Raw genomic sequence first — 26,696 nt, forward strand, 5'->3', positions numbered from 1 at the left:
TAAAGAGTGACGGTTTAGAGTCAGCAAATGCCACAGCGTATTTTGAGAAATAAGGGGAATGCTGACTTCAGTGTGTCTCGAGCACATGGTGGGAAAGAATGAGACAGTCAAGGTTCCAAAGGAAGGTTGGGGGCAGTTAAAAAAGACTGGTAACATCTCTAAAATGTTCAGACCATATCCCACTGAGGTAAAAGATAAGAAAGAGCACTGTCAGCTCTGTTTTAGTTTCCAGCAGCAGTATGGAGGGTGATTGAAAAGGGATTAGTCACACAGCAGTGTACTGGAGCTGGCTCAGACTGGCTCCTTTAAGAGCCAATTATTAAATTTTCAGGAATTGTGTGAGCCAGCAGACATCACAGGTATCTGAAAACTGACCATGGTGAGAGTATTTATACCATGGAAATTGGCATACACTACAAAACCAGGGCTTCCCCTCTTTTACCAGAAAGCTGGTTTACCAGCTCACTCATGTATTTCATGAGTAACACATGCTCTATTAGAGTTACAGAGGCCAGTAAGATGCTGTGTTAACAGCCCAAGAGACATGATGAAGGCCTAAGACAATGGCAATAAAAACGTCAATAAAGTGACTAATTTGACAAATATTCAGACACTATAATGTGTGAGACTTAGTGACAAGCTGAAGACGGGTGATTAGGTAGAGCAAGAAGTAAAAGGATGATTCCCAAGATTCTCGGCCAAGTAACTGACATACGGAATTCAGCTGTGCATTAAGTTGGACCACTAGCCATCTTTGTGTAAAGATAAAAATGAACATATTACTGCCTTCAAGGAACTCACAATCTATATGGAAAACAAGCACAAATCTAACTAACCACATACAATTAATGTGAAGATTAAAGGGATAAAAAAAAAGTACTTTCACTTTTTCACATATAGCACCTGTTCATATTTAACTTTTTGTATGTAAAACTAGTCATGCTTGTTCACCATCAAGATAGAAATGTCCAGTAGACAATAATTCTATAGCTGAGAAATAAGAATCATGTGTATTTGTATGCATCCATATTAATTCTGAAACCATGAAAAAAAAAAACCCAGATGGTTTAGAATAAATTTTAGAATGCACAAAAAAAGGGAAATGGAGAAGACTGAGTTAGAAGCCAGGAAAACACCAAAAATTTGGAAGTAGATGGAGAAAATGAAAGCAATCAAAGGGACTAAGGAGCATTCAAAGAGAAAGAAAAACAAGCAAGAATGGCAAAGGATGGTTTAGAGAGAGTGGAAAGTAATGTCAAAGACCTTAAAAACATAAAATACAGCAAAAGCTGAGTACTGGCTACTGAACTTGTCCTTCAGGAGAAAAGTCATATAATGCTTCTCTTTTATAGCTATCTCATTCCTACAGGAGGCACATCAGAAACACCCCAGAAATTATTCAAACTATGCATCTGCTCACCAATCCTATCAATCTTATCCTCTACCACTGGCAGATTCTTTACATAATCAAGCACTGTTATGGACAGAAAATGTTTAATGTTTTAGTAATGTTGAAGAGAATGGGTGGAGTGAACCACTGAATTAGGAGTACATTGAAGACAAGCAACTAAATGAACCTGGAAAAAAGAACCCTTAAAGAATTAGGAATTTTTTTTAAAGCATAGAACTCACAAGTCACATGACAAGTATTTAAAGAAAAGAGTCAAACCCTTTTTAAAAGTTTAAGTAAGATAGGACCAAAGTGTCCATTTGCTATATTCACAAGGAGGTAATCAGAGACCTTGGCCAAGAGATTTCAATGGCATAGAATAAGGGTGACTGGGTCTTTGAAGAGACAGGAAAAAAAATCCAGAGCACAGGAGGGAGGACTGTCCTCAGAAGCAGAAATTCCACTTGTACTGTAATTGGAAATACAAAGGGAAAAGAAAGGACAGTTACAAGGTTAGGTTTAATGGCAAGAAATGGAGGAAGCTCACATCTGATGGATGATCTTTCGTTCAGGGAAGTTTAAAGACATTTGTTGAACTTGAAAGAAGAGGTTTGAAAGGGTAAGATTTAAATAATCACTGTGGAAGATGGAAAAAAGAACTAAATAGGACAATACAGAAGGCAAAATTAAGGACTATTTACCCTTTAAAAACTGATTACAATTCCAGAATGCATCCTACTGAAATATATACCTATGCCTGATGTGTGTTGTTTCTTCCACTTCTTCACCTGGCGAAGTTCTATTTATACTTCAAAACCAATTCCATCTAGAAAGCCTTTCCTGACACTCCCCTAACCACTCCCAGTTATCCTCCTCTTCTGCATTGTTTGACTTTATACACAATTCTGCTACCCTAAAAACACTACATTATAATGCTTAACTTTATAGCTTTACAAGACTATTTCCCCTACTAAAATGGTAAGCTGCTTGAGGGGGGGGAATTGCACATATGTTAGAAGTTCAAAACGTGGTTGAACGGAATTTAAGATACAATGATGTATTGGACATAGATCCTAACCTAGAGAATCTAACACATCCTAATTCAGAAAACCACCTCCTTAGTAAGTTTTGACAAAAGTATATAAAATTTCAGAAGTAATTAAGGACAATAATAAAACATACAACACGCAGAGAAAAACAATAATTTAGGCTGTTCATTCGTTTATAACCTACTTTGGCTTACTGTGATGTTCAGTTAAAAATACTTATTTTGCACCTACTGTATGAAAGGTACTGTTTCTAACACGGTGGAATATAAAAAGTGGTTCTACAATGCTGTAGAAGAGGATAAGTATACAAATTATTTTAATACAGGGTAGAACGTGAAGGCCATTAGAGAAGAAAATTAAGAACAGATGAGAAGGGTCTAAGACATTTGAATTTTATTCTAAAGAATAAGAAACTTGCGGCGTGTTAACTGACTTAAAACAATTTAATGTGCCTCTCAAACGCACTATATTTATTTCCCGGGGTCTTCTTCTGTCCAAAACTATCAATGAATTTCTATATTCAATACATATAGTTAACCCCAGCCTGAACTAATGCTCTGAACTCTCCCCCGTGTATGGTTATGGACAAATGCCTCGTAAAAAACAAACAAGCCTGCAAGTGAGCCACCTGTGTCATCCAAGAACTTGTTAAAGGATGCTTCCGACACTACTTAAAAAGGAGGCCCTCTGACATTAAAAGCTGTCCTCTGTTCTAGGTCTTTCACTTTTCCTGGGATCCAACGCTTCCTCCTCTCATCAAGAATTGCGGCAGCAGCCAGTAGCTATCAACCTGGGTCACCGGAGTACAGCAGGGTCCCAGGACTTCAGGGAAACCTCGGGCTCATGAAGGGTAGAGTTGAAATGAGAAGCAACCAGAAACCAGGAGTCCCCTGGACACCCGGAAGGGAAGGGGACAGCAAGTCTGTGGAACACAGGTTTGCGAGGCTATACCACCCAGACGCCAGGGGGCCGGGCGGGGGGGGGAGTGGTCACGTCGAGACCGGAAAACTTTCTGCAAAGCGACGGGTTGAGTCCACCACCCGGGCCCAGATGCGGAGCAGGACAGTCCCCTAGCCCCACCACCCAGCGAGACCCAGACTCCTTACCGTCCTGCAAAAGCTCCCGGACTGTCGCTGCCGCCGCCCCAGAGCTCAGAACCCCTTGGCCAGCCACAGCGACGCCGCCGTCACCACCTTCCATGTTGGCAGGTGCCGGGGTGATGGCGTCAGCTGCCGGCCCGCCCCGCCCAGGTGATGACGCACAACGTCTGCGCCGCCAGCTCCGCCCGGCCCGCGGCTCCTGGCTGGCTTGGAGAATCAGCTAAGCGGCCGCAGCTGGACGAACGCCGGCTGGGAGCAGCGTGGGTCCCGGAGCTGGCGGGCACCCAAGGCCCGGCGCGCGAGGGACTCCGAGGCCGCGGGGTTGGCGCCGCGCGCCTTCTCTCGTCGCACTCCTGGGGCTGGCATCGTTCCCCCGGTTGAAGAAAAGGTGGGCTCCGGAACCTTACTGTAGCGTATGCAAGTATTTAACCTAACAACCGGGGCCTCTCGGTGGAGGCTGGACAGAAGAGCGGAGGTTTCTGAGAGTTTCTCTTGCACTCCACAAGCACAGCTGGGGGAGTTAGTAACTCCCAGCCTTATGTGTCACACGGCTTGGCGCGCTGTCCTGGGGTAAAGGCTGGAGGGAAAGCTTAGGAAGGAAGCTTGCCTGAAATGAGTAGTGAGGAGTTAGGAAGAGCCAAAGGTCGGTGAAGAAGGAAGACTGAGCCAAGAAAAGACAGACTCCGTTTCTGCCCTCCCGTGAATTTAAGCTTTTTCTTCCTCTTCCTCTCCGTTTCAGCCACATGCTATGAGTGATACCAAACTTTTTCCTGTTGCAAACTGATGGATTTTCCAAAATCTTAACTGTTAGTATTGAAGTTGTCAGGTTAATTCCCGTTATCTTCTCTGCTAATATATCTGCATTATTCATTTAGATTTCTCCCAAGATGAATACTGATAATAGGCCAACCACACTTGTGCAAGAAGATGATGCATTTCTACATAAAAAGACTAATATAACTTTCTCTGTACACAGGGAACCAGTTTTTCCTAATTCCAGAGCTACATGATTCTCTCGATTCTAACAGTATTTCAAAAAGGTGCTATAACAATACTTTGTGCATTTAATACTCATAACCACTCAGGTGAGCAAGTCTCTTAATATACTGCCTTATGTTTTCTCTTTGTCTCAGGTTTTTCCCTGATGTTTTTCGTCTCAGTCACAGTCTGACTAGAATTGTTGGTTCTGAATGGAGGTCACATGAATTGTCAAGGGCGGGGTGCTCAGACTCACATTAAATTTCATTATCCATAATACACAAAATTTTTAAGTATTCTTTAATGTTGATAAGTATTCTCTTTGAATTATGAGTTCTTTTTCTTTCCTTGGCTTTTACGTTGGAAGATTCTAGAAAAGTTACACAATACTCGTTCATTAGGGGAAGAGTTTTGAGTCCCACCTATACACACCTGCATGAGTTTACAAAGAAGACCCAATTCCTATCCTGTCCCAAAGGAGCTTATAAGTAAAGCAGAAACCCCTGTAAACAATTGTACTGGGTGCTTTGTAGTTTATGGATTTGTTTATTGAGCTAACTACACATTGAAATCACCTGGAGAGCTTTAAAAACCCACTTATACCTGCATCCTAAGCCCAGAGATTCACATCTAATTGATCTGGGGTATGGTATGAGCATCCTGATTCTTAAAAGCTCCCCAGATAGGAGCATCTGGGTGGCTCACTTGGTTAAGCTTCTGACTTCAGGTCTGGTCATGACCTTACAGTTCATGAGTTCAAGCCCTACTCGGGCTCTGTGCTGACAGCTCAGTGCCTGGAGCCTGCTTCGGATTCTGTGTCTCTCCCTCTGCCCCTCCCCTGCTTGTACCCTCTCTCTCCCTCTCTCTCTTTCTCAAAAATAAATAAACATTAAAGAAATTTTTTAAAAACCTCCCCAGATTACTCTAATGTACAACCAAGGTTGAAAACTACTGGTTTATTCATTCAGCAAGTAGTGTAGGAGGTCTTTGTGCCATGTGCTGGAACTACCAAGTATGAGTGAGAATGAAATTGTTCTTGCTAAAGTCACTAATGACTTTAGCTCCTATTAGATGGTTTTTAGGCTTTACTTTTCTGTGATGTTTAAGATGCTTATCCCCACCCTCCTTAATACTCTCCCCTCTCTTCAGTTTTTGAATATCACTCTTCAGGTTTATTCTTGCCAGCTCCAGAATTCATCTCTCTGTCTCCTTTTGCATTATTCTTTTTCTCTTTTACTTAAATGTTGGTGCTTCTAAGGATTTCTTGCAAGATACGACACCCTCAAGTATTTTGTCTATGTTTTTAGTTTTAACTTATCACCTAAAGGTTTACGACCCTCAGTCTATATCCCTAGCTTTTTCCTGAGCTATATCTGTATAAAGTTTTGAGGCATCACCATCTGGAAATCCCATGAGCACCTCAAGTTCAGTGTGCCCAAATATGAACTCGTGTTTCCCTGCTAAAACCTATTCCTCCTTCTGGTTTTCTGTCTCATTAATTGGAATTGCCATCCATGTAGCCTCAAAAGCCAAGTTGTACACATCATCCTAGAATTCTCTCATACTATGTGACATTCACTGTCCTGAAGTGATTTCCACCTCCTAACTATCTTGCCAGTTTATTTTTATTTCTAAATAGCTTCTGAGTGTGTTCTCTTTTCTTATTCCTAGAGTCCCAGGTCAGACATTCATTATGCATTTGGCCTGGTTTACTACAATAGCCCCCTTTCTCATATTTTGCCAAAAGCCCTACCCCATCCAGTGAAATCTTTCTAAATCAGAAATCATGTCATTTTCCTGTTAAAATGTTTCATTGACAAATAATACAAGGAGAGACGTACAGCCTGTAAAAAAAGAATTGCTGTGTATGGAAGTATCTCATGCACATATTAACATGTTGAGCACATACGAAAAATCACCCGTGGAGGTGGAAAAAAAAAAATGGTTTAGAAACAAGACCCTACAGTATAAAATCTAAAAAAATATTAATATAAGGGAATATAAGGCCCATGATTATCTAAACCTCACTTCCTCTCTAGTCTGATCAAATAACATGACTACTAATGGTTCACTGAAAACATCAAGCATTTTCAAGCCTCTGTGGTTCTATGTGTGTTGCTCTCTATAACAGGACAATCCCCCATCTCCCACATATGTCAGCTCAAGTTTTCCCTCTGCCACTGTTGGTGACTCCCCTGCTTTCTCTAGACAATTATTCCCACAACAGTTAAATTGTGTCTAAGCGTATGTATCAGAACTGTTATTTTGTGTAAGTATGTCGTACATTTTTAAGGACACAGGAAATGTATTTTCATTTATTTTCCCAGCACGTAGCAGGAGCTTAATATTTGTTAAATGAATCAATACATGTCCATGCCCTCAAAAACTGGAGAAGAAACTGACATGTTAATACTATGCTCTATAAAAGTAATTACAAGTGCTGGGGGCCCCTGGGTGGCTCAGTTGGTTAAGGATCCAACTCTTGATTTTGGCTCAGGTCGTGGTCTCACAGTTCATGAAATAAATCCCCAGGTCAGACTCTGCACTGACAGCATAGTGCCTGCTTGAGATTCTCTCTCTCCATCTCACTCTGCCCCTCGCTCACGCTCTCTCTCTCTCTCTCTCTCTCTCAAAATAAATAAAAAGTAATTACAAGTGCCTATGATAACAGGAGAGCCTAGGGTGCAGTAGGTAAGTCAGATCAACTCTATCTGGGATTCAGAGGAGATTATCAGAGTTATCAAGATGGGAGACTATACACAGACTGAGCAGTGAAGATATGCTCAAGATTTAATTGAAAGTACTACTTGGTTGACACACTTGTGGGAGATGAAGAAGCAAAGGATGATAAGCCCCAGGTTTCTGACTTGAATGAGCAGGGGTGGCATAACCTGGATTTGAAATACAAGAGAGAAGATGTTCATAAAAAGGAACTGCCTTTTTGTTGCTTATGTTTTACCTGTGTGTGTGGACCTACATTGTTCTAATCATAATTTTTATTTTTAAAAAAGAGATAAGCTAGTAACTTTGTTAAGTCAGACTGAGCAGTGATCAGTAAAAGTAGTTTATTTTAACTATACATTCTACCTCAAGAAATTGAGGGGCACCTGGGTGGCTCAGTCAGTTGAGCATCTGACTTTGGTTCAGGTCATGATCTCGCAGTTTGTGGGTTCAAGCCCTGCATTGGACTGTGTGCTGACAGCTCAGAGCCTGGAGCCTGCTTCAGATTCAGTGTCTCCCTTGCTCTCTGCCCTTACCCCCCACCTCCTGCTCTCTCTCTCTCTCTCACACGAAAATAAATGCACATTTAAAAAAACTGAAATTATTTAGATTATAACAATATTTTCTGGATTAGCTATATTTTCTGGTTGAGCAATTAGACCTTCCTAAAGTTTGCCCATATCTGTTGCTAAGTAATTAAGGCCAGAAACTGAAATATGGAAAGCAGCCAACACTATATAAAGATAGGATTTTAGATATAACAACTTTAGAAACACTTATGAACTACCTAATTTAATCACTTGTACCTCTTTGGGTATAAAAGTGATTTACTATGGAATTATCTGATTATAATTGAAATTTTGGCTAGATGATACTACATTTAATTTTTTTTTAGTAAAGGTTGGTTTGCCTTCTGATTCAGAATGGGATTTGTGAATAAGAATAAACCTCAGACCAGTAAATCTTTTGAAACACTACTTAAAGTTGTTCAGTTAATGCCATTTAGCTTTCCCATATAAAACAAGGTATTTCAAAGTGCCAGGCATATACATATGAAATTATTCAAATTAAATTTTTTTCTGGTTTGTAATACCAAACAAAGCAACATGGGAAATTTAAAATGTTACACGAAAAACCATGGTATCCTAAGAAAAACCCTTGTATTTTTCCACATCTTGAGCATTTATTAATTTGAGCAGAAAATGTTACTTTAGTGTGTTAAGTATAGAACTTGAAATTGTTAGTGTTTGACACGAACAAGCATAATTTGTACTGAATATATAAACGTGATGATTTCATAGTGTACTAAAAACTGTCAGTGACTTACAGAGACAGGATTCTGTAGTATCCTATTTGATAGTGTGAAAAGAAGCTAAAAAGATTCCTGAGCCCACAAGCCTGACAAAAAATATATATTCTTGGCAATTGAAATTGTCAAAATGATGGGAATTCATCTAATGAAAGTAATTTTTCTCTATGCAAACTGTCTTTCAGATTTGAGACAAATCTATATTCATGAAGAGTGACTGCATACGAAACACAATATGTCAAGAAAGAAAAAGAGATCCAATAGAAATGTTTCATTCTGGGCAGCTGGTGAAAGTCTGTGCTCCAATGGTTCGGTATTCAAAGTAAGTATTATTAAATGGTTAAAGAACTAAGATTTGATTTCCTTCTTATGCTCTGACTTTTAAAGTTAAGACCACCCCACCACATTAGGATCATCAAACACCTAGCTTTGAAATCATGATCTACGCTTGGGTGCTGGTGTTATCATTTACCTGTTATGTGTGGGGCCCCAAGTAAACAATTAACCCCTTCAAACCTCACTTTTTATATCTATAAAGATAGTGCTTGTAACTCCCACCTATAAACATATAGTGAATATTAGATAAAAGAATATTAAGTAAATATAAACGTTCATACAGAGGTTTTTGTTTGAATATAAGACTTTATGTCTGAGACAAATCCCTACAACTACATTGCTGGGGGTCATGGGGTAACTATATGTTTAGTTTTTTAAGAAACTGCCAAATTTTCCAGAGTGTCTATCCTGTTTCACACTTCCACCAACAGCGTATGAGGGATCTAGTTTTTCCTCATCCTCACCAACTTTTAATAATCCTCACCGTACTTTTTATTTCAGCCATCTGATAGGTGTGTAGTGATATCTCACTATGGTTTTAATATCCATTTCCCTTACAGGTAGTGATGTTGAAAATGTTTTCCTGTGTTGACTTACCATCTGTATATTGCTAAAGAAATGTTTCTTTATGTCTTTGGCCAATAGTCTAATAGGATTGTTTGCTTTTTTACTACTGAATCAGTCTTTAAAATTTTTTTCAATTGTGGTAAATTCAACTTAAAATTTACCATTTTAAACATTTATAAGTTTACAATTCAGTGATATTAAATGCATACACATTGTCATAAAACTCTTCATTTAAAAAAACTGAAACTCTACATCCAGTAAACAATAGCTCTTTATTTCCCCCACCCGCCCCCCCATCCCCTGGCAACCATCATTCTACTTTATCTCTCTTTGAATTTGACTACTCTAGGTACCTTATATAAGTGGAATCATACAATAGTTCTTTTTCTGAGACTGGCTTATCTCACTTAGCATAATATCCTAAAGGTTCATCCATGTTGGCATATATCAGAATTTCGTTCTTTTTTTAAGGATGAATGCAGTTCCATTGTATGCATATACTACATTTTATATATGCATTGATGCATGCTTGGGTTGCTTCCATCTTTTGGCTATTGCAAATAATATTGCTATGAACATGGATGTATAAATATGTCTTTCAGTTCTTTTGGGTATATGCCCAGAAGAGAGTGCTGGATCATATGACAATTCTATTTTCAGTTTTTTAAGGAACTGCTGTATTGTTTTTCATTTTTACATTCCCACCAGCAGTATATAAGAATTCTGATTCCTCAACATCCTCACCAATTCTTATATCGTTTATTTATTTTTACTGTAGCCATCCTAATGGATGTGAAGTGGTATCCTACCGTAGTTTTATATTTCCCTAATGATGTTTAGCACTTTTTCATGTGATTATTGGCCATATATGTATATATATATATGTATATATATATGTGTGTATATATATATATATAGATATATATATATATTCTTTGGAGAAATGTCTACTCAGGCCTTTTGTCCATTTTTCTATCAGGTTTTTGTTGTTGAGTTTTTGTTTACTACTGAGGTTTGAGAGTTATCTATATATTCTAGATACTGTTACTGTGTCAGATATGTGATTTGCAAATATTTTCTTCCAGTATGTAGCTTGTCTTTTCATCCTCTTAACAGAGTCTTTTGCAGAGCAAAAGTTTTTTTTTTAATAATTTAGTCTAATTTATGAGTTTTTCCTTTTGAAAATTGTGCTTTTGATGTCAAATGTAAGAAAACTTTGTGTAGCTCTTGATCCTAAAGATTTTCTCCTAGTTTTTTCTCCAGAGTCTTGTTTTTTGTTTTACATTTAAGTCCATAATCAATTTTTACTTAGTTTTTTATAAGTGTGAGGCTTAGGTTTAGGGTTGTTTTGTTGAGTTTTTTAGGGTATTTTTTGTTTTGTTTCTTTATCTGTGGATGTCTAATTGCTTCAGCAACATTTGGTGAAAGGCTTTCTTTCTAGTATTAAATTTTTTTTGCATCTTTGTCAAAAATCATTTGGGCAGGAGCATCTGGGTGGCTCAGTCATTTGAGCCTCCTTCTCTTGATTTTGGCTCAGGTCATCATCCCAGGGTTGTGAAATCAAGCCCCGTGTCCGCTTCCATGCTGAGCATGAGATAGAGCCTGCTTAGGATTCTCTCTCTCTCTCCTCTCTTGCTCTCTCAAATTTGAAAAAAAAAAAAAAAAAGTCATGTGTTTTTTATCTGCATTCCCTATTCTATTCTATGATCTATGTGTCTGTTTCTCCAGCAGTACTGCACAATCTTGATTACTGTAGCCATTTAATTAATAAAAGTTGGGTAGACTGATTCCTCCCATTTATATGTCTTCCTCAATATTGTTTTAGCTATTCTAGTTCCTTTGCCTTTCCAAATAAATTTCAATATGATCTTGTCTTTATCTACAAAATATCTTGCTGGAATTCCCAGAAGAATTTTTTTAAATTTTTTTTCTTGTGTATTTATTTTTGAGAGAAAGACCGAGCATGAGCAGGGGAGGGGCAGAGAGAGAGAGAGAGAGGGAGACACAGAATCCAAAGCAGGCTCCAGGGTCTGAGCTGTCAGCACAGAGCCCAATACGGGACTTGAACTCAGAAACTGCGAAATTACGACCTGAGCCAAAGTCAGATGCTTAATCGACTGAGCCACCCAGGTGCCCCTGCCTTGTTCTTGATCAAGAGGATATTTGTTCTATTTTTCACCTTTAAGTATGCTAGCAGTAGGAGGTTTTGTGGATGTTCTTTATCAAGTTGAGAAAGTGCCTTTCTATTCCTGTTTTCCTGAGGGTTTTTTTTAATCATGAATATTATTTTGTCAAATGCTTTTTCTGCATTGATTGATATAATCATGTGATTTTTCTTTTAGCTTTTTAATGTGGTAGATTATATAGATTGATTCTGAATATTGAACCTTCTGTTTTAACTTTTTTTTTTCCCCGACATCACTATAGCAGGAAAGGAATAAGAAAGCACTACCTCATTACTGTGGTATGAAAGTAGAAGTCCAGATTCCCTATTTGGTCTCCTTTGAAACTCTGGGGACAAAGTGTCATTATTGCTGAGGTTGAGGGGTGGTGTCAGAGTTCCAGCTCACCGTGGAAAGGGGAGCTTGATAACTGTTCTGCTACGTTGAAAGGCATAGCCCCTTCACTAAGCATCCTTTGATACTACTTGAGACTGGGAAGGGAGAAAGTTAAAGTTACCTGCCAGAAAGTATTGAAGTCCAGCTCCCTACCTGGCCTTCTCTGACACACTATGGAAGGAGGGGTGTTGGAGCATCTTACTGCACAGCCTTGGAGAGGTAAAAGTCTAAGCTCTCCGCTCAACCTTTGCTTCTAGAGGTGGGGCCACGGCTTTGTCTCTGGTGTTTGGCTGGAGTAGAGCCATCATTCTCTAAAATTGTTCTGTCTTGCTAGGCTTCCCCATTTCCTAGTCCTTTGGTTAGAGAGAGCTGACTTTTGTGGGGCTCTTTTTGTCTGCACTCGTTGGTATTTCCAGGTTGCCAGCTTCAAGTCCAAATCTGGGATATTTGAGGCCAAAAGGAAACCCAGAGAACTTACCACTGTTTTTCCTCAGGTCCCATGGTTATTAGCCTGTCTGCTGTCTTCTCTCCACCTTTCAGAGTTTTCTAATATTTGTTTTATATATAATATACTGAGCAGTGTTAAAAAAATTTCAACTGAGTAAATTTGAAGCTCTCACTGGCTTTATTAAGCAGTTCATGAATCAGACAGCATCCCGCTTAACAAGTAGGAGGTGCTCCGTGGAGTTGTACTAAATGGGAGGTTTTTACGGGAAGGAGGGTGGAACAAGAAGTTATTAGCAAAAGAAGAGAAAGGATTGGTTCAGGCCAATCTTTGGGGAAGGGAACAACAGCATTGTTTGTTTGTTTGTTTGTTTATCATAGAGATTACCTTACTATTGCTGATCAAGCAATTTCAGGTTAACTTTTAAAAGGTCACATTCCTGGGATAGGTTGAAACTGTAAGTTTTGGTTTGCTGTCATGGGGGGCAAATGACTCCAACTTTGGCTTTCTTTTTCACAGCAAGAATGGGGAAAAGTATATCTATTCTATCCTTTAAAGGCAGAACTTTCTTCTAATAAATATTTAATAATTAAATTAAATTTGGGCGTACATATGATTATGGTGTTTTCAGAATGCCTAATTATAGTCTTGTATGCTCACAGGTTGGCTTTTAGAACACTAGTAAGAAGATACAGTTGTGATCTGTGTTATACACCAATGATAGTTGCTGCTGATTTTGTCAAATCTATAAAAGCCAGAGACAGCGAATTTACTACAAACCAAGGTATGTGGGAGCGCCTGGGTGGTTCAGTCGGTTAAGCGTCCGACTTCAGCTCAGGTCACGATCTCACGGTCCGTGAGTTCGAGCCCCGCGTCGGGCTCTGGGCTGATGGCTCAGAGCCTGGAGCCTGCTTCCGGTTCTGTGTCTCCCTCTCTCTCTGCCCCTCCCCCGTTCATACTCTGTCTCTCTCTGTCTCAAAAATAAATAAACGTTAAAAAAAAAAAAACATTAAAAAAAAAAAAAACCAAGGTATGTGAAACCCAGAGTTTGCTGACTTTATAAGACTTAAAAAGTAAAAAATCTTGTCTAATCAGAAACAACACAATTCAGAGATTTTATTTTTAAATCTTTTAGTTTTTTAAGTATGTTTTTATTCAGTGTCTTATAAACTATGGACAATATATCTAAGTGTGAGGTCAGCCTTCCTTAGGGCCCCATTCTCTCAGTTGAGCTATTAGGTTCCTATTTCACTGCCTCCAGTCTTGCCCCATTCCAAACCAACCTCCAAATAGCCCAAAGTGACCTTTGTAGAATGTAAATTTGATCACATCTCTATCCTGCTTAAAATCCTTCTTAGACCTCTCAGTGGCCTAAAGCAGTGGTTCTCAAAGGGTAATGGCCCACACCAGCAGCATCAGCATCATTTGGAAACTTGTTAGAAATAGAAATTTCCAGGGTACCTGGGTGGTTCAGTCTACTGAGCTTTCAGCTCTTGGTGTCAGCTCAGGTCTTGATCTCAGGGTCATGAGTTCAAGCTCCAGCATGGAGCCTACTTAAAGAAAGAGAGAGAGAGAAGAAAAGAAAAAAGAAAAGAAAAGGAAGGAAAGAAAGAAGAATAAAGAAAGAAAGAAAAGAAAAGCCCCAGGCCCACTGAATCAGAAATTCTGGGTATGTGGTCCAGCAATCTTTTTTAAAAAGCCCTCCAGGTGATCCTGAGTAAAGATTAACAACCAGTGGCCTAAAGAGTAAAATTCCAGTGCCTGTCAGGGTGTTTGGCTGGCCCTATTGGTAGAGTATGGACTCCTGATCTCAGGGTGGTGAGTCTGAGCCCCAGGTTAGGTGGGTAGAGATTACTTTAAAAAAAAATGCTGACACCTGTGAATAATGTATAACGTTCCACATGATCCAGCCTCTGCATACACCTTTGCAGCTTTATGTTCCATTAGTTTCTCTCCACATCCCACCAACTTTATTCTTTAAAAATACTAACTTAAGTCCCTGAATATGCCCCATCCTCTCATACTTCTCTACCTAGAATATCCTTTTCTCAGCCATGCCTGTCCCCCAGATCCAGAGCTGTCTGGCAAACGACACTACATGCTTCTTAATCCAGCTCTCAAAGTTTTTGGCCAAGCAGCTTGCCTGATCACCCTCCACTCTTGTCCTCTGTTAAATACAGACTTTGTGTTGTACTTAATCCTACTGTATTACAATTTCCTCTTTGTAGGCCTGTATCTCATCCACTAGACTATGGGCTCCATGAAGTCTGAAATTATCTCTCATTGATTTGTATCCTTAGCTTCTAGCCCTGTGTTGAAAATATATTAGACCAATAAACAATTATTAAATTGAAATTCTATAACTCTCTCTGAGTTATAAAAAGAAAAACATCCTATATCCTCAGGGAAAAGCAAATTCTCCTATCTTGTAATAGTCCTGTAAATCAGTGAATTGCCATAGAAATTCCAAATCAGTGGGCGGCGCCTGTGTGGATCAGTCAGTTAGGTCCCCACTCATGCTCTGTCTCTCTCTGTATCTCAAAAATAAATGTTAAAAAAAAAAAAATTCCAAATCAGTGGAACAAGGGTGACACTCAGAAATCTGCATTTTGTCAAACACTCAGTGAATCTCATATAGGTAGTCCTCAAAAGAACTTTAGAAAAATTAAAATACATTTATGCAGAGTTTATAACACTAACCCAAAAAAAGATGATAAAAATATGTCCTTTAAAACCTAGGAAAAGATCTAACACATTTGCTATATTAAAACGTAAACTTTTATATGTAAGAAAGGAGCATGCATGTACTCAGACAAACCAAAACCTGGGGAAGATATTTATAATTTTTACAATAGATACTCATAATTTTAGAGCTGATTTCTTTTGTTTTATAAAAGAATAATTGAAAAATGAGGAACAAAAGGGGCACCTTGGTGGCTCAGTCAGTTCAGTTAAGCATCCAACTTCAGCTCAGGTCATGATCTCATGGTTTGTGAGTTCGAGCCCTGCATCGGACTTGTGCTGACAGCTCAGAGCCTGGAGCCTCCTTTGGATTCTGTGTCTCCCTCTCTCTGTGCCCCTCCCCCACTCATGATGTCTCTCTCTCTCTCATAAATAAATAAACCAAAAAAAAAATTTTAAAGAAAATGAGGAACAATGAAAAGAAAAATTACACGTAGAAAAATAGACAAAGACTATGTAGAAAGAATCTACAAATAAAAATACACACTGTTGTTTATACAATGTAGACTATGTTTGTAAGGAAACAAGAACTTTCATCCATAGCATTGTGCATCTATATTGTTAAACTCTTTTGAAAGAAAACTTTGTAACGTCTATCAAAATGTTAGATGCCTATCCAGCAGTTACATTCATGGGAATTTACCCGATGAATATACTCAGAGTAGCATGTATGTAATAGGTTCTCATCATAGCATTGTTTGCAAAAGCCACAAATGAAAAACAATATAGAAGAACACTGTATGGTTCATCCAGACAGAAGAATATGCTACTAAAAAGAAAATAGGTCTAAGTACAGCTCCCAGATACATTAGGAAATTAAAAAAAAGTAGGCATAGAAATGTGTATAGCATGTTCACGTTTGTTTAAATTTTACAGGTATACATAAAATTGTTCTGGAATACAATTAACTAATTCTCACCTTTGGAAATGGGATGTTTGTCAAGAGTGTTATAGTTTTCATTTTATCAAATTTTATACTGTTTGAATTTGTACTAAATGTAAATTACTTTTAATTTAAAATGTTTAAAATTAGTTTAATGCTATCTTGTTTCAACAAATGCTTTTCAGGCTAAATGTAGTTACGTTATTCCGTACAAACATGAAGAGTTTGGTGGTGTGTGTGTGTGTGCGTGCGCGTGCACATTTCTGTGAATTTTGATGTTGAGCTATTTGTTTTATCAGGTGATTGCCCATTGATTGTTCAGTTTGCTGCTAATGATGCAAGACTTTTATCTGATGCTGCACGTATAGTCTGCCCTTATGCGAATGGAATAGACATTAACTGTGGTTGCCCTCAGAGGTAAAGCTCAAAGAAGTTGGAAGAATTTTCAAAAAAAATTAGAAAAAAACTATGTGAACATGGTAAACTATGTCTCCAATTTTCCAAGAATTAGAAAGTAAAGAAAATAGAGTTAAAGCACTTGAGCTCCAAATAGGAAGAAAAAATAAAGGAAGATAATTTAGGAACATATATATGCAAAGGTATTTTCTGATGCCTTAAACAATATATAGACCTTTGATAAGTTTTGTCTCACCTCACACTAGAATTTTTTCTGTGTGTAGGTCTGCCTCGAACATCATCCATAAGTAGTTATATAAGACTTGAACATTTATGGTCCTCCCTAACATGAATTTTTACTGCCATGTCAAACAAGAAACTATGATTCTATGATTTGAGAGATGGCCACTTGTTTTCTCCTAATTAATTTGCTCTATAAGAATACCTTCTTATAATTACCTTTCCTTTCTATACCATAGTTATTTGGTTGAGTCTAACTGGGTATTGATGCGATGCTTAATTTGACAACAATATCCCTGTGTTCTTGGCACTGTATTAGACTATCTGTCAATAATTCAAAATATGTCCAAAGAATAAAATCAAGGTTTTAAGTACATCATAATCCAAACCAGATTAGACATATTTGTATACTCATTAGGAAAGTTAAATAAGCTGTTTAGTGGTACTGGAATGCTGTCAGCCAAAAATATCTTTCTATTATTAAGATTAATAAAATGTCTTGTTATGTATAATAAACATCAAATTTGGAATTTTAAAAATCTGAAGTAATTGCAATTAATTACAAATACCTAAGTCTGTTTTGGTTGAATGAATTTTAATTTAATTTTCTCACTTGCCAATGAAAACCATTTTTCCTAAGTACTTTTTGATCTGGGAACATGCTTTCCTTATCTCATATTGATCCACTTTAAAATGTTGGATCTATGAATCATAAAAATCTGATTCCATTCCAGGTTGCTAAGGTAGAGAAATAGATGCATTTACAGTGCTTTTAGAATTCTGTCTTCTCTTCCAGCTATTTACAGTTCATTTGATATGTCTGCTTTATAAAGGTGGGCAATGGCAGAAGGTTATGGAGCTTGCTTAATAAACAAGCCAGAGGTTGTTCGAGATATGGTGAAACAAGTAAGAAATCAAGTGGAAAATCCCAGATTTTCAGTATCTATTAAAATAAGGTAAAGACAATATTTCAAACTATTAACAAGATAGTCCATTACTTAGAAAATAAAAATATATTCCTTTTGTCTAAGAGTATAGGGGTATCCATCCTTAATAAATTGGTAGTTTATGTATGAAAGTGTTGAAACAGGACATTTAGTAAATGAATGTGTACCATAATTTTTATTTATAAAGAGAACAACTTCCTTTTTGTATTTTTTAATAGAAAATAAAACTTCCCTTTATTATTAAAAACTTTCCCTTAGAAGAAACTGTCAATTTTTTTCACATACTGCTTAATTAATAATGCTAAGAAACATTCCTGGTACCAAGAATAGAAAAAACAGTAATAATATTTGCACAAAAATTTCACAATGAAAAGAAAATAAGGCAGGAATCAGTCTTTTGGTGAAAAGTTAAGAACATTTCATAATAATGTATTCTCTTCTCCCACTTGTGGTTTGGAGCGTACACAGCAGATATTAGGGTACCATCTTCCAATTCCTCCATGACAGTCTTGGATGACTTTTTCAGTTATCAAAGCTAAAAGGGGGAAGGAGTAGGTAAGGTAAAATTTATTTGTCATCCTATTGTTGCCCATATTGAAATAGCTAAATTTGAGGTCTAAAGTGGGAACTGATCTCTGAACAAAGCCTTTCTAATAGTAGCAGGTAGTGATAATATAACAAAGCTAACTAAATAATGTATCAGATGAAATCTTTTATCTAGCATATTAGTTTTAGCATTAAGATTTGTGTGCTGTCAATAGACTGATTTAATTTTGAAATTATAGGATCCATGATGACCTTACAAGAACTGTAGATCTTTGTCGAAAGGCTGAGGCAACAGGAGTTTCTTGGATTACGGTCCATGGAAGAACTGTTGAAGAAAGACATCAGCCAGTTCACTATGAGGCCATTAAAATAATTAAGGAAAATATGTCTATACCTGTAATTGCTAATGGAGATATCAGAAGCTTAAAAGAAGCAGAAAATGTGTGGCATATTACTGGGACAGATGGTAAGAAATAAGTACCTGAGCTTTTTGTCTTTTAATTACCAAAAAAAAAAAAAGTAGGCGTAGGAGAGTAATGTTAATGTGAGTTTTCATTATTTGTCTTTAAAATGGAGCCGTAATAGCAGAATCGCACAGCAGAAGCATGCTGGGCCCATAAAATGGAGCCATATTTTCCTGTTGTACTGATTTAAGCTAAATCATTTATTAACTCTTCTACTTAGAAACAGTAGATTGTTTTAACTGGGGTAAATTAAGTCAGTTACTTTTCTGCCACCATCGTATCCAATGAGTGACCAGTTAAGGCTATCTGGAAGATAGCCTATTAATAAAATAGAACATCTGGAATTGAAATGAGAATTAGTGAACTCCAAGTTGTTATAGGAGCCAAAGGCACATACAACAACATAGTTTTATTACCCCCTTAAATTATTGGCATACCAAGGCCTGTGATAACTATTGCTAGATGGGAGAATGCAGATAAACCTAACTTTAAGCATACCCAATTTATGACAATCCGGATTAACCCCCCCCCAAAAAAAAACCCTAGAGACTAATCATTTAATATAAAAGTCTTAAAAAAGATTTTTTTTATTTCTTATAAGCACGTTCAAACGTTCTTGACTTACAAACATATAAAATTGTTTTATAATTTAATTAGACTAATATACGGGTATTGAGAAACCTTGTAATAATACTTTATTTTTCAGTATTCTCAGTTTGTTTCATTAGGTTTGACCTCATAACCATGAGTTCTTCATGTGTGGACAAATGTGATGTGCTTTAATTCATAGGTGTGATGGTTGCAAGAGGACTCTTAGCAAACCCGGCCATGTTTGCTGGATATGAAGAAACCCCACTGAAATGCATCTGGGACTGGGTTGACATTGCTCTTGAACTTGGAACTCCTTATATGTGTTTCCATCAACACTTAATGTACATGATGGAAAAGATAACCTCAAGGCAGGAAAAAAGAGTATTTAACGCTTTGTCAAGCACATCAGCAGTCTTAGATTACCTTACAGACCATTATGGGATTTGATTGGACTTCCTAAATTGAAATAATTTATATATATTAAAATAATATATACTAAGTCAGTCTTAGACCCCATCCTACGAGAGTGTGATTCGATAGATCTGTAGGGTGGAACCAAAACTTAATTTTAAAGAAGACCCCAGGTTCAGACATCCTAGTCACCCTTTCAACCACTGACAAATAATTGCTCTGAATCCTATCATGAATTAAAAAAAAAACTCAGAATTTTTTTTCCTACAGGAATTGTGTTTTTAACATTTTTAAATAAATAAAACTTTTTATTTTAATACTAAAAGTATGACTCCTATAGTGTCTATAAATTAACATGAAGTATATTTTAGTGGAAATAATAAGTGCAAAGAAGTGACAGAACAAATACCAACTTCTATATAAAATGAAAAGAAGTAATAAATTCAGTATAGAATTACTTTCAAATTGGAAGGGCATCTGGGTGGCTCAATCAAGCGTCCAGCTTCGGCTCAGGTCATGATCTCACAGCTCTTGAGTTTGAACCCTGCGTAGGGCTCTGTGTTGACAGCTCAGAGCCTGGAGCCTGCGTGGGATTCTGTGTGTCTCTCTCTCTCTGTCTTCCCTCACTCATGCTCTCTCTCTTTCTCAATAAATAAATATGAAACAACAATTCAAATTGGAAAATCAAACTGGAACTTCCTAATTCATGAATGACACACTGGTATTGTTTTTAAATTGTGTAATTGAGTTTAATTACATGTGATGTTTTCTATAATTTAAAACTAAGATCCATGAAACTCTTTAAATGACATTAACTTTGTTACATTTCAAGTCTTCTAGATCCTTAGAAGATAGAGAGCTTGGTAAATACACCTGCACTTAACATGATAAAATTAGTTTTAGTCCCCCACATCTTATGTATAAAAAATTTGGTAACCAATCTGGAAATGATTATATATTTGAAATATTTCTTAGAGAATTTAAAAGTTTTTTAAGTTTATTTGAGAGCATGTGTGTGCACACCCATGGGGGAGGACAGAGAGAGGGAGGGAGAAAATCCCAAGCAGGCTCCTTGCTCTCAGCACAGAGCCCCACACGGGACTCAGTCTCACCAACCCTGACATCAAGACCTGAGCTGAAATCAAGAGTCAACTCTTAACCAACTGAGCCAACCAAATGCCCGAAGAATTTAATTTTTAGTTTAAACACCTAATTTTCATACGGTTTGGGGGGGTACTTATTTCTTTATGATGTTATTTTTATACCCCCAGCAGATGATAATAATTTTTATTTTTTTTGTAATAATTTAAAAATTTTTTAATGTTTATTTATTGGGGGCTGGGGGGGCAGAGAGAGGGAGACACAGAATCCAAAGTAGGTTCCAGGCTCTGAGCTGTCAGCACAGAGCCCATACCCGGCTGGAACCCACTAACTGGGAGATCATGACCTGAGCCGACGTCTTAGGATTAACCAACTGAGCCACCCAGGCACCCCTGTAATAGTTTTAATTTTTAAGTTCCCTTGTGTGGTAGTGTTACTAATAGAATTTTGTTATTGGTGAATGTGCTACTGTAAGAATTAAGTATCTCAGGTTAAAATAAAATAGTTCCATAATTCAGATATTGGTCTATACAAAAACATGAAAATTTGGTAAATGTGTCTATCTAAGACTGCTTAGTTCAAGACTTTGAGAATATTAAATGAATCCATTTTAAAATAAGCACTGTGTTGCCATATTTTGGGGGGCACATTCTATGCTTTCCTTTTTTCAGTTAACATCTTTTTTAAGATAATTGGCTTTTTTATTTGATGTAAGTAGTATATAAGGAAATAGGGAGCTATAGTCTAAGTTAGTAATTTTTATGTTTACAAATTAAAGTTAGTTATACTAGTGGTGTGAGCACAGGAGCATAGAATAAGGTGCACAGGCTTTCAAAGGAACCAGTGTGGAAGAGCATCGAGTTCTAAACACGATTGATGTAAAAAAAAAAAAACAAAAAAAAACCCTTCCCTATAGTTAATTTACTGTTCAGTCTTTTTCTTTTCCGTGTGATCAGGTATATTTGTGATAAGAAAAAGCACCCACTTAAATGTATTTTTAGGGGCGCCTGGGTGGCCCAGTCGTTGGCTTCCAAGGACTCTCAACTCTCCTCCCCTCCCCACCAAGGTGTGGGCAGTGTGGAGCCTGCTTGGGATTCTCTCTTTGCCCCTCCTCCACTAGTGTGTGCAGCCCTCCCTCAAAATAAATAAACATTTAAAAATTTTAAAAAGTGTATTTTTATATTCTGTAATTATCTATTTACATCATTTAATAGTCCCAAAATAATTCTGTCCAGAAGGATAATACTGTCAATTCCTGATGTCAATAATGAAAACGGTTAATAATTGTTATTCACGGAATTTGGAAACCTGGAAAATAGTAACTGAAGGAATGCACCCACACACTGTTTTCTATTCCTATCAGTCCCAAATATCTCCCTAGAGTCTCTTCCCAGCCTATGGACAAGAGCAGGAAAATATGTTTCGAAGCTGCATTTTCTTGCACGTTCTCAGAAAAAAATACTGCACAACCACCCAATCCTGGCCCTCCCATTTAACTAGAGCTTAATTCCGGACAATAAAACTGTTTCTACCCCAAAAGAGACAGAACAGGAAAGGAATGCCTTTCAAACACGTTCATTGAATTGCATCACTCCATCAAACCCTGCCGCCCCGGAGCCATTCCTTCGTGGACCCCACGAAGCCCTTTCAGAAAACGTCGATTAACCGCAACCCCTCCCAACCAAACCACACTTTATTAGAAATTTAAGGTCGGCTCTCAAGAAGTTGACTCGGGAACCCCAAGCATGCGCCCGAAAAGTGTGAGTCACCCTCCAACTCCACCATCAATTACAAAACAATTATTGCTAATCGTCGTCCTCGCGCCGCCGGCGACGCCGGGGGGTGCGGGCCCCCAGGTTCGGGGCTGGGGGGCTGGGCTCCGGAGCCGGCCGAGCGGGAGCGGGGACAGACGAGGAGGGGGTGGGGCGCTCTCCCCGGCCCCGCTCCCCTCCCCCCCAACCTCCGCCCCGCCGCGGCGTCTGACGTCCCGCGCGTCGGTGGCGCGGAGCAGCGCGGGGAGCCAGGCGGGCCGCAGGCGGGGTAAGGCCGGACGGGCTCCCGGGGGGCCGCGGTCCCCGCGGCGGGGAGGAGCGCCAGGCCGCGCGGGGTCGCGCACCTCCCTCCGCGGTTGGACCACGGGAGCAGGCCGTGCCCGCGGCGCGTTCGCGGAGAAGGAGGGCGCCTAGGCGCGGGCGTTAGTGGAGGGTGGCGTTAGGCTTCTGTCGCTGCGAGGGTGGCGGGCCAGCACGTCCTCTGTGCCGTGCAGGCCGGTTCCGCACAGCTCGCAGAGGAAGTGGAGACACGGACCTCTGGGCCCACCCTTGACCCCTGCCCTGCCCCTCCCACTGGGGGTTAAGGCCAGGTGCCACGGGTTAGAGGAGGGACCGGCCCCGTCTGACCCCCTGGACGAAAACATTACGCCCCAGGGCTTTAATCAAGTTTTTCTCTAAAAAGCAGTAAAGTAAAATAAGTGTTTCTTTATTTAGGTGTGAAGAGGAAAAAAATGACACTCCAGTGGGTGGCAGTTGCAACCTTTCTTTATGCTGAAATAGGACTTATTTTAATCTTCTGTCTTCCTTTTATTCCTCCTCAGAGGTAGGAAACCTGCAAATTGTTGCGATAAGTTACAATAAGTACAATAAGCATATGATTAGCTACTTTAGACTGTTACGAGTGATATGAGAAAAGTTTCCTAAGGATTAAAAAGTTTTGAACGCTGATTATATTCAAGGTGCTCTTTAAACTCACAAATTTTAGGTAATATCTAATGATGTTAAAATATCACGTTATATAAATATTATTATGTGTACAAACGAATTAACTTTGTCTCCCCTTGCTTCTAAAAGGAAAAGGGCCCAGTCCTCTTGACTCTCTCAGTTACAGATATAATATAGCAGTGGTTGTGCTTTTAATACCTGTCATCAGACTTAACCTTTTTTATTGCCCGGACTTGGAACAGTGAACTCAAAAAAGGGAATTGGATAAATGTTTACAGCACCAAATGGGTGCAGAAATGTTTCATTCGGGCAGTGGAACGAACAACAATGTAGAGACTTATGCCAGTAAATGATTCTTCGTTTTGGCCTTATGCAACCCAAAAATAGTTTCATTAATGTTTTACTGCTTTTTTCCGTACACAGAATTAATATATATTTAAAGTGCTGAATATGGAACGTACCATAACCATACATACATTAGCCTTAATTCGTTAGTAAGGAACTTTGAAAGGTCTGTAAGTAGAGTAAAAGTATTTCAATTGAAGCATTGGCTGACTTTTCCCCTGCAATCATCCTCCTATTTATTGGGGGGGGGGGGGGGAAGGTTGGAAAGTTGACACACAATGTTACATTAGTTTCAGGTGTACAGAGTAGTGATTTGACTTCTCTATGACTATGCTGTGCTCACCACAAGTGTAGCTACCATATGAGTTCAGTTTTAGATCCAGAAAGTTGATTAGTATGGATGGTGAAATACACTTGTAATAAAAATGTTGCAACACCTTTGTTCATGCTCCTGGCATAAAAGAAAATCTTTCATAAATGAGATCCTAGAGAGAAATTTAGTGAGAACCCATGACTGGAAGAGACTTACGTAAGTTTTTACTTTGGCTCAGGGTCCAGGTGGTCTTTACAACTCTTAACTTGCTTCTTACCTACCTAGATTTCTACTCCTGTTCTTGCCTATGAGCTATGCCATCACTTTTTTCTTCCTTACTAAAGAAAAAAAAATTGAATCACGCTGTAGGAAGGAGCATTAGAGATCATTTTATCCAACCCAAATATTCCTATATAGGGAAAGTAGTCTAAGGTCATCTAGCTGATCTGTGGCTGACTCTAGACAAGAATCTGGCTTTCAGCCTAGTGCTTGTTCTACTCTACTGCTTATCCTGTTGGTTTGAAATCTCTATAACACCCTGTTAGCTTTTTGGTGGTAGGTCCAACAAGAGAGTCTTGTATTCAAAAGAAAGAAAGATGTTATTTATAAATAAGGCTTAAGCATTTCCAAAAATATGTATATTTTTTTGTCCATTAATGTTTTTTCCATGAAAATGATCCATAGTGGGGCGTCTGGGTGGCTCAGTCAGTTAAGAGTCCGACTTCAGTTCAGGTCATGATCTCAGGGTTTGTGAGTTCCAGCGCGAGTCGGGCTCTGTGCTGACAGCTCAGAGCCTGAAGCCTGCTTTGGATTCTGTGTCTTATTCTCTCTCTGCACCCTCCCCCCCCCCCCCGACTTGTGCTCTGTCTCTCAAAAATAAATAAATGTAAAAAAAATCCATAGAATATGGATATTTTTCTTCCTGCCAAATATAATTTTTTTCCGGTCTTTTTCAAGTAGCTCTTGGATAGATGTGTATGTAAGTACACAGATTATATACTCATGTACAAATATACATAAGAAAATATATGTGTACACAACTCATTTACAATATACACACAGTCCTTACTGTGTGTATCCACATCTTTTATGCATGTATCACCATAGTTGTCAAAGAGAAGGATTCAATTTTATTTAATTTAGGCTATCATTTTCTCACTGAACCCACTGGTTAAAGACACATGCTTAGAAGTCAGACTGCCTGAGTGTATATTTCAGCTCTGCATGTTACTGTATGACCCTATGCAAATTATTTACCATCTCTGGCCAGTTTCTCCATCTGTCAAATAGAGGTAATACTGGTATCCACCTCATATAGTGGTTGTGGTGATAAAATGAGCTAAAATACATGCAAGTGCTTAGAACCATAGTATAGTAAGGACTCAAAATATAATAGCTATTATCAGTTTTCCTTGAAGTGAGTCTCAGTAGAAACTGCTAGTTGCTCCCTGTAGGAGTTCTCTTTTGTGTTCCTTTCTATACTGGCCCCTAAAATGTGAATTTACAGTGGGTCTTAGATGAAGGTATTGCCACTTATGTTCTTTTTCTAAAAATATAAAATTTTTTGTAATGAAAAATTTGAATAGCATCTCTGGCATTGGAAGCATAGAGACAGAAGGACCTCCTTCACCTATGTCAGTCTCCCTCTCCTTGCAACTTCGAGTTACTACTTAGGGTTGTTCTCGAAAGTTATTAGCCAATAATTTGTCATAATCTTGAAGTAAAACTTTTTTTTAGGTTGTTAGTGTTTGAACCTTATTTAGGTGCTTATTACTTTCATATGTCTCCTTTGGACTTCGTTCATCTGTTATTCATTTAAAATGCCCTTGTACAGGGACACCTGGGGGGCTCAGTCAGCTAAGCATCTGACTCTTGGTTTCGGGAGTTCGAGCCCCACGTCAGGCTCTGTGCTGACAGTATGGAATCTGTTAGGGATTCTCTCTCTCTTTCCCTCTCTTTCTCTGCCCCTCCCCTGCTCGAGCTCCCTCCCTGCCTCTCAAAATGAATAAACTTTAAAAAATAAAATAAATAAAATAAAATGCCCTGTACAAAGTTTGTTACCTTCCCAATTGTATGGTGGATTGGTTTCATCTTTGTCATTTATAATCCATATTTTCTTACCTCTGTGTCTTTGTGCCACTCAGTCCATCTAGACTTTTTTCCCACCATTTTGTTTCCCGTGTTCACATCTTGATCTGAGTGGTAATCATGAGTATATACATATGTAAAACTTCATTAATCTATTAATCTATTTCAACTTCTTTGCACTTTATGTATGTAACATCTCAATGACATTTTTAATTCCCTTGTAAAAATAGAGAATTCTTTTACTTGGAGTAGATGTTAAAGTATATTATGTAAAAATAAATAATGCAGAGTTGGACCCCTTCCTCCTGAAATTCTGCTGATTATTAGACCAATAGGCCTTTGTTATTTCTGAGTTACTATCCTGATTAGCGAAAAGATACAAAGTGATAACTTCTATCAGCAATATAGCATATTACTATAAGAATTCCTTTTTAAGGTTTTGATCATGTATCTTTACTT

At 38.3% G+C, this 26,696-nt stretch overlaps 3 protein-coding genes across 5 annotated transcripts in view; 2 read left to right on the top strand and 1 right to left on the bottom strand.

The window, feature by feature from the left end:
• The window catches only part of COG5 (component of oligomeric golgi complex 5), a 305,015-nt gene extending 301,228 nt beyond the window's left edge, over positions 1-3,787 (bottom strand). Inside the window, exon 1 of the mRNA XM_027071580.2 lies at positions 3,546-3,787. Within this exon, the coding sequence (XP_026927381.2) occupies positions 3,546-3,639 (94 nt within the window). The 5' untranslated portion in view covers positions 3,640-3,787. The remainder of the gene's footprint in view (positions 1-3,545) is intronic.
• Positions 3,788-3,790: 3 nt separating this feature from the next.
• Positions 3,791-19,990, top strand: DUS4L (dihydrouridine synthase 4 like). The gene is made up of 7 exons (XM_015078746.3): positions 3,791-3,927; positions 8,733-8,869; positions 13,116-13,237; positions 16,378-16,495; positions 17,548-17,670; positions 18,447-18,673; positions 19,462-19,990. The coding sequence occupies exons 2-7, from the start codon at positions 8,754-8,756 to the stop codon at positions 19,707-19,709; spliced, it is 954 nt and encodes a 317-aa protein (XP_014934232.1). The 5' UTR covers positions 3,791-3,927; positions 8,733-8,753; the 3' UTR covers positions 19,710-19,990.
• A 2,422-nt stretch (positions 19,991-22,412) lies between these two features.
• Positions 22,413-26,696, top strand: part of LOC106980676 (B cell receptor associated protein 29) — a 54,822-nt gene continuing 50,538 nt past the window's right edge. The window contains exons 1-2 of one of the 3 annotated variants that reach the window (XM_015078745.3): positions 22,413-22,534; positions 23,261-23,369. In XM_015078745.3, the coding sequence (XP_014934231.1) occupies positions 23,278-23,369 (92 nt within the window). In that variant the 5' untranslated portion in view covers positions 22,413-22,534; positions 23,261-23,277. Of the gene's footprint in view, positions 22,535-22,662; positions 22,815-22,899; positions 23,137-23,260; positions 23,370-26,696 lie in introns of those variants that run through there. The other 2 variants (XM_027071674.2, XM_053218623.1) reach the window with 2 other exon arrangements.

The sequence above is a fragment of the Acinonyx jubatus genome, chromosome A2 (genome assembly GCF_027475565.1).
Source record: "Acinonyx jubatus isolate Ajub_Pintada_27869175 chromosome A2, VMU_Ajub_asm_v1.0, whole genome shotgun sequence".
Lineage (NCBI taxonomy): Eukaryota > Metazoa > Chordata > Mammalia > Carnivora > Felidae > Acinonyx > Acinonyx jubatus.

What these genes read in the sequence shown, in the direction of transcription:
- DUS4L (XM_015078746.3), top strand. Translation starts at nt 8,754, where the DNA reads ATGAAGAGTGACTGCATACGAAACACAATATGTCAAGAAAGAAAAAGA. An exon ending in CCAATGGTTCGGTATTCAAA is followed by an intron (nt 8,870 to 13,115) that starts GTAAGTATTATT and finishes GTATGCTCACAG; the next exon opens with GTTGGCTTTTAGAACACTAG. An exon ending in AACTGTGGTTGCCCTCAGAG is followed by an intron (nt 16,496 to 17,547) that starts GTAAAGCTCAAA and finishes TGCTTTATAAAG; the next exon opens with GTGGGCAATGGCAGAAGGTT.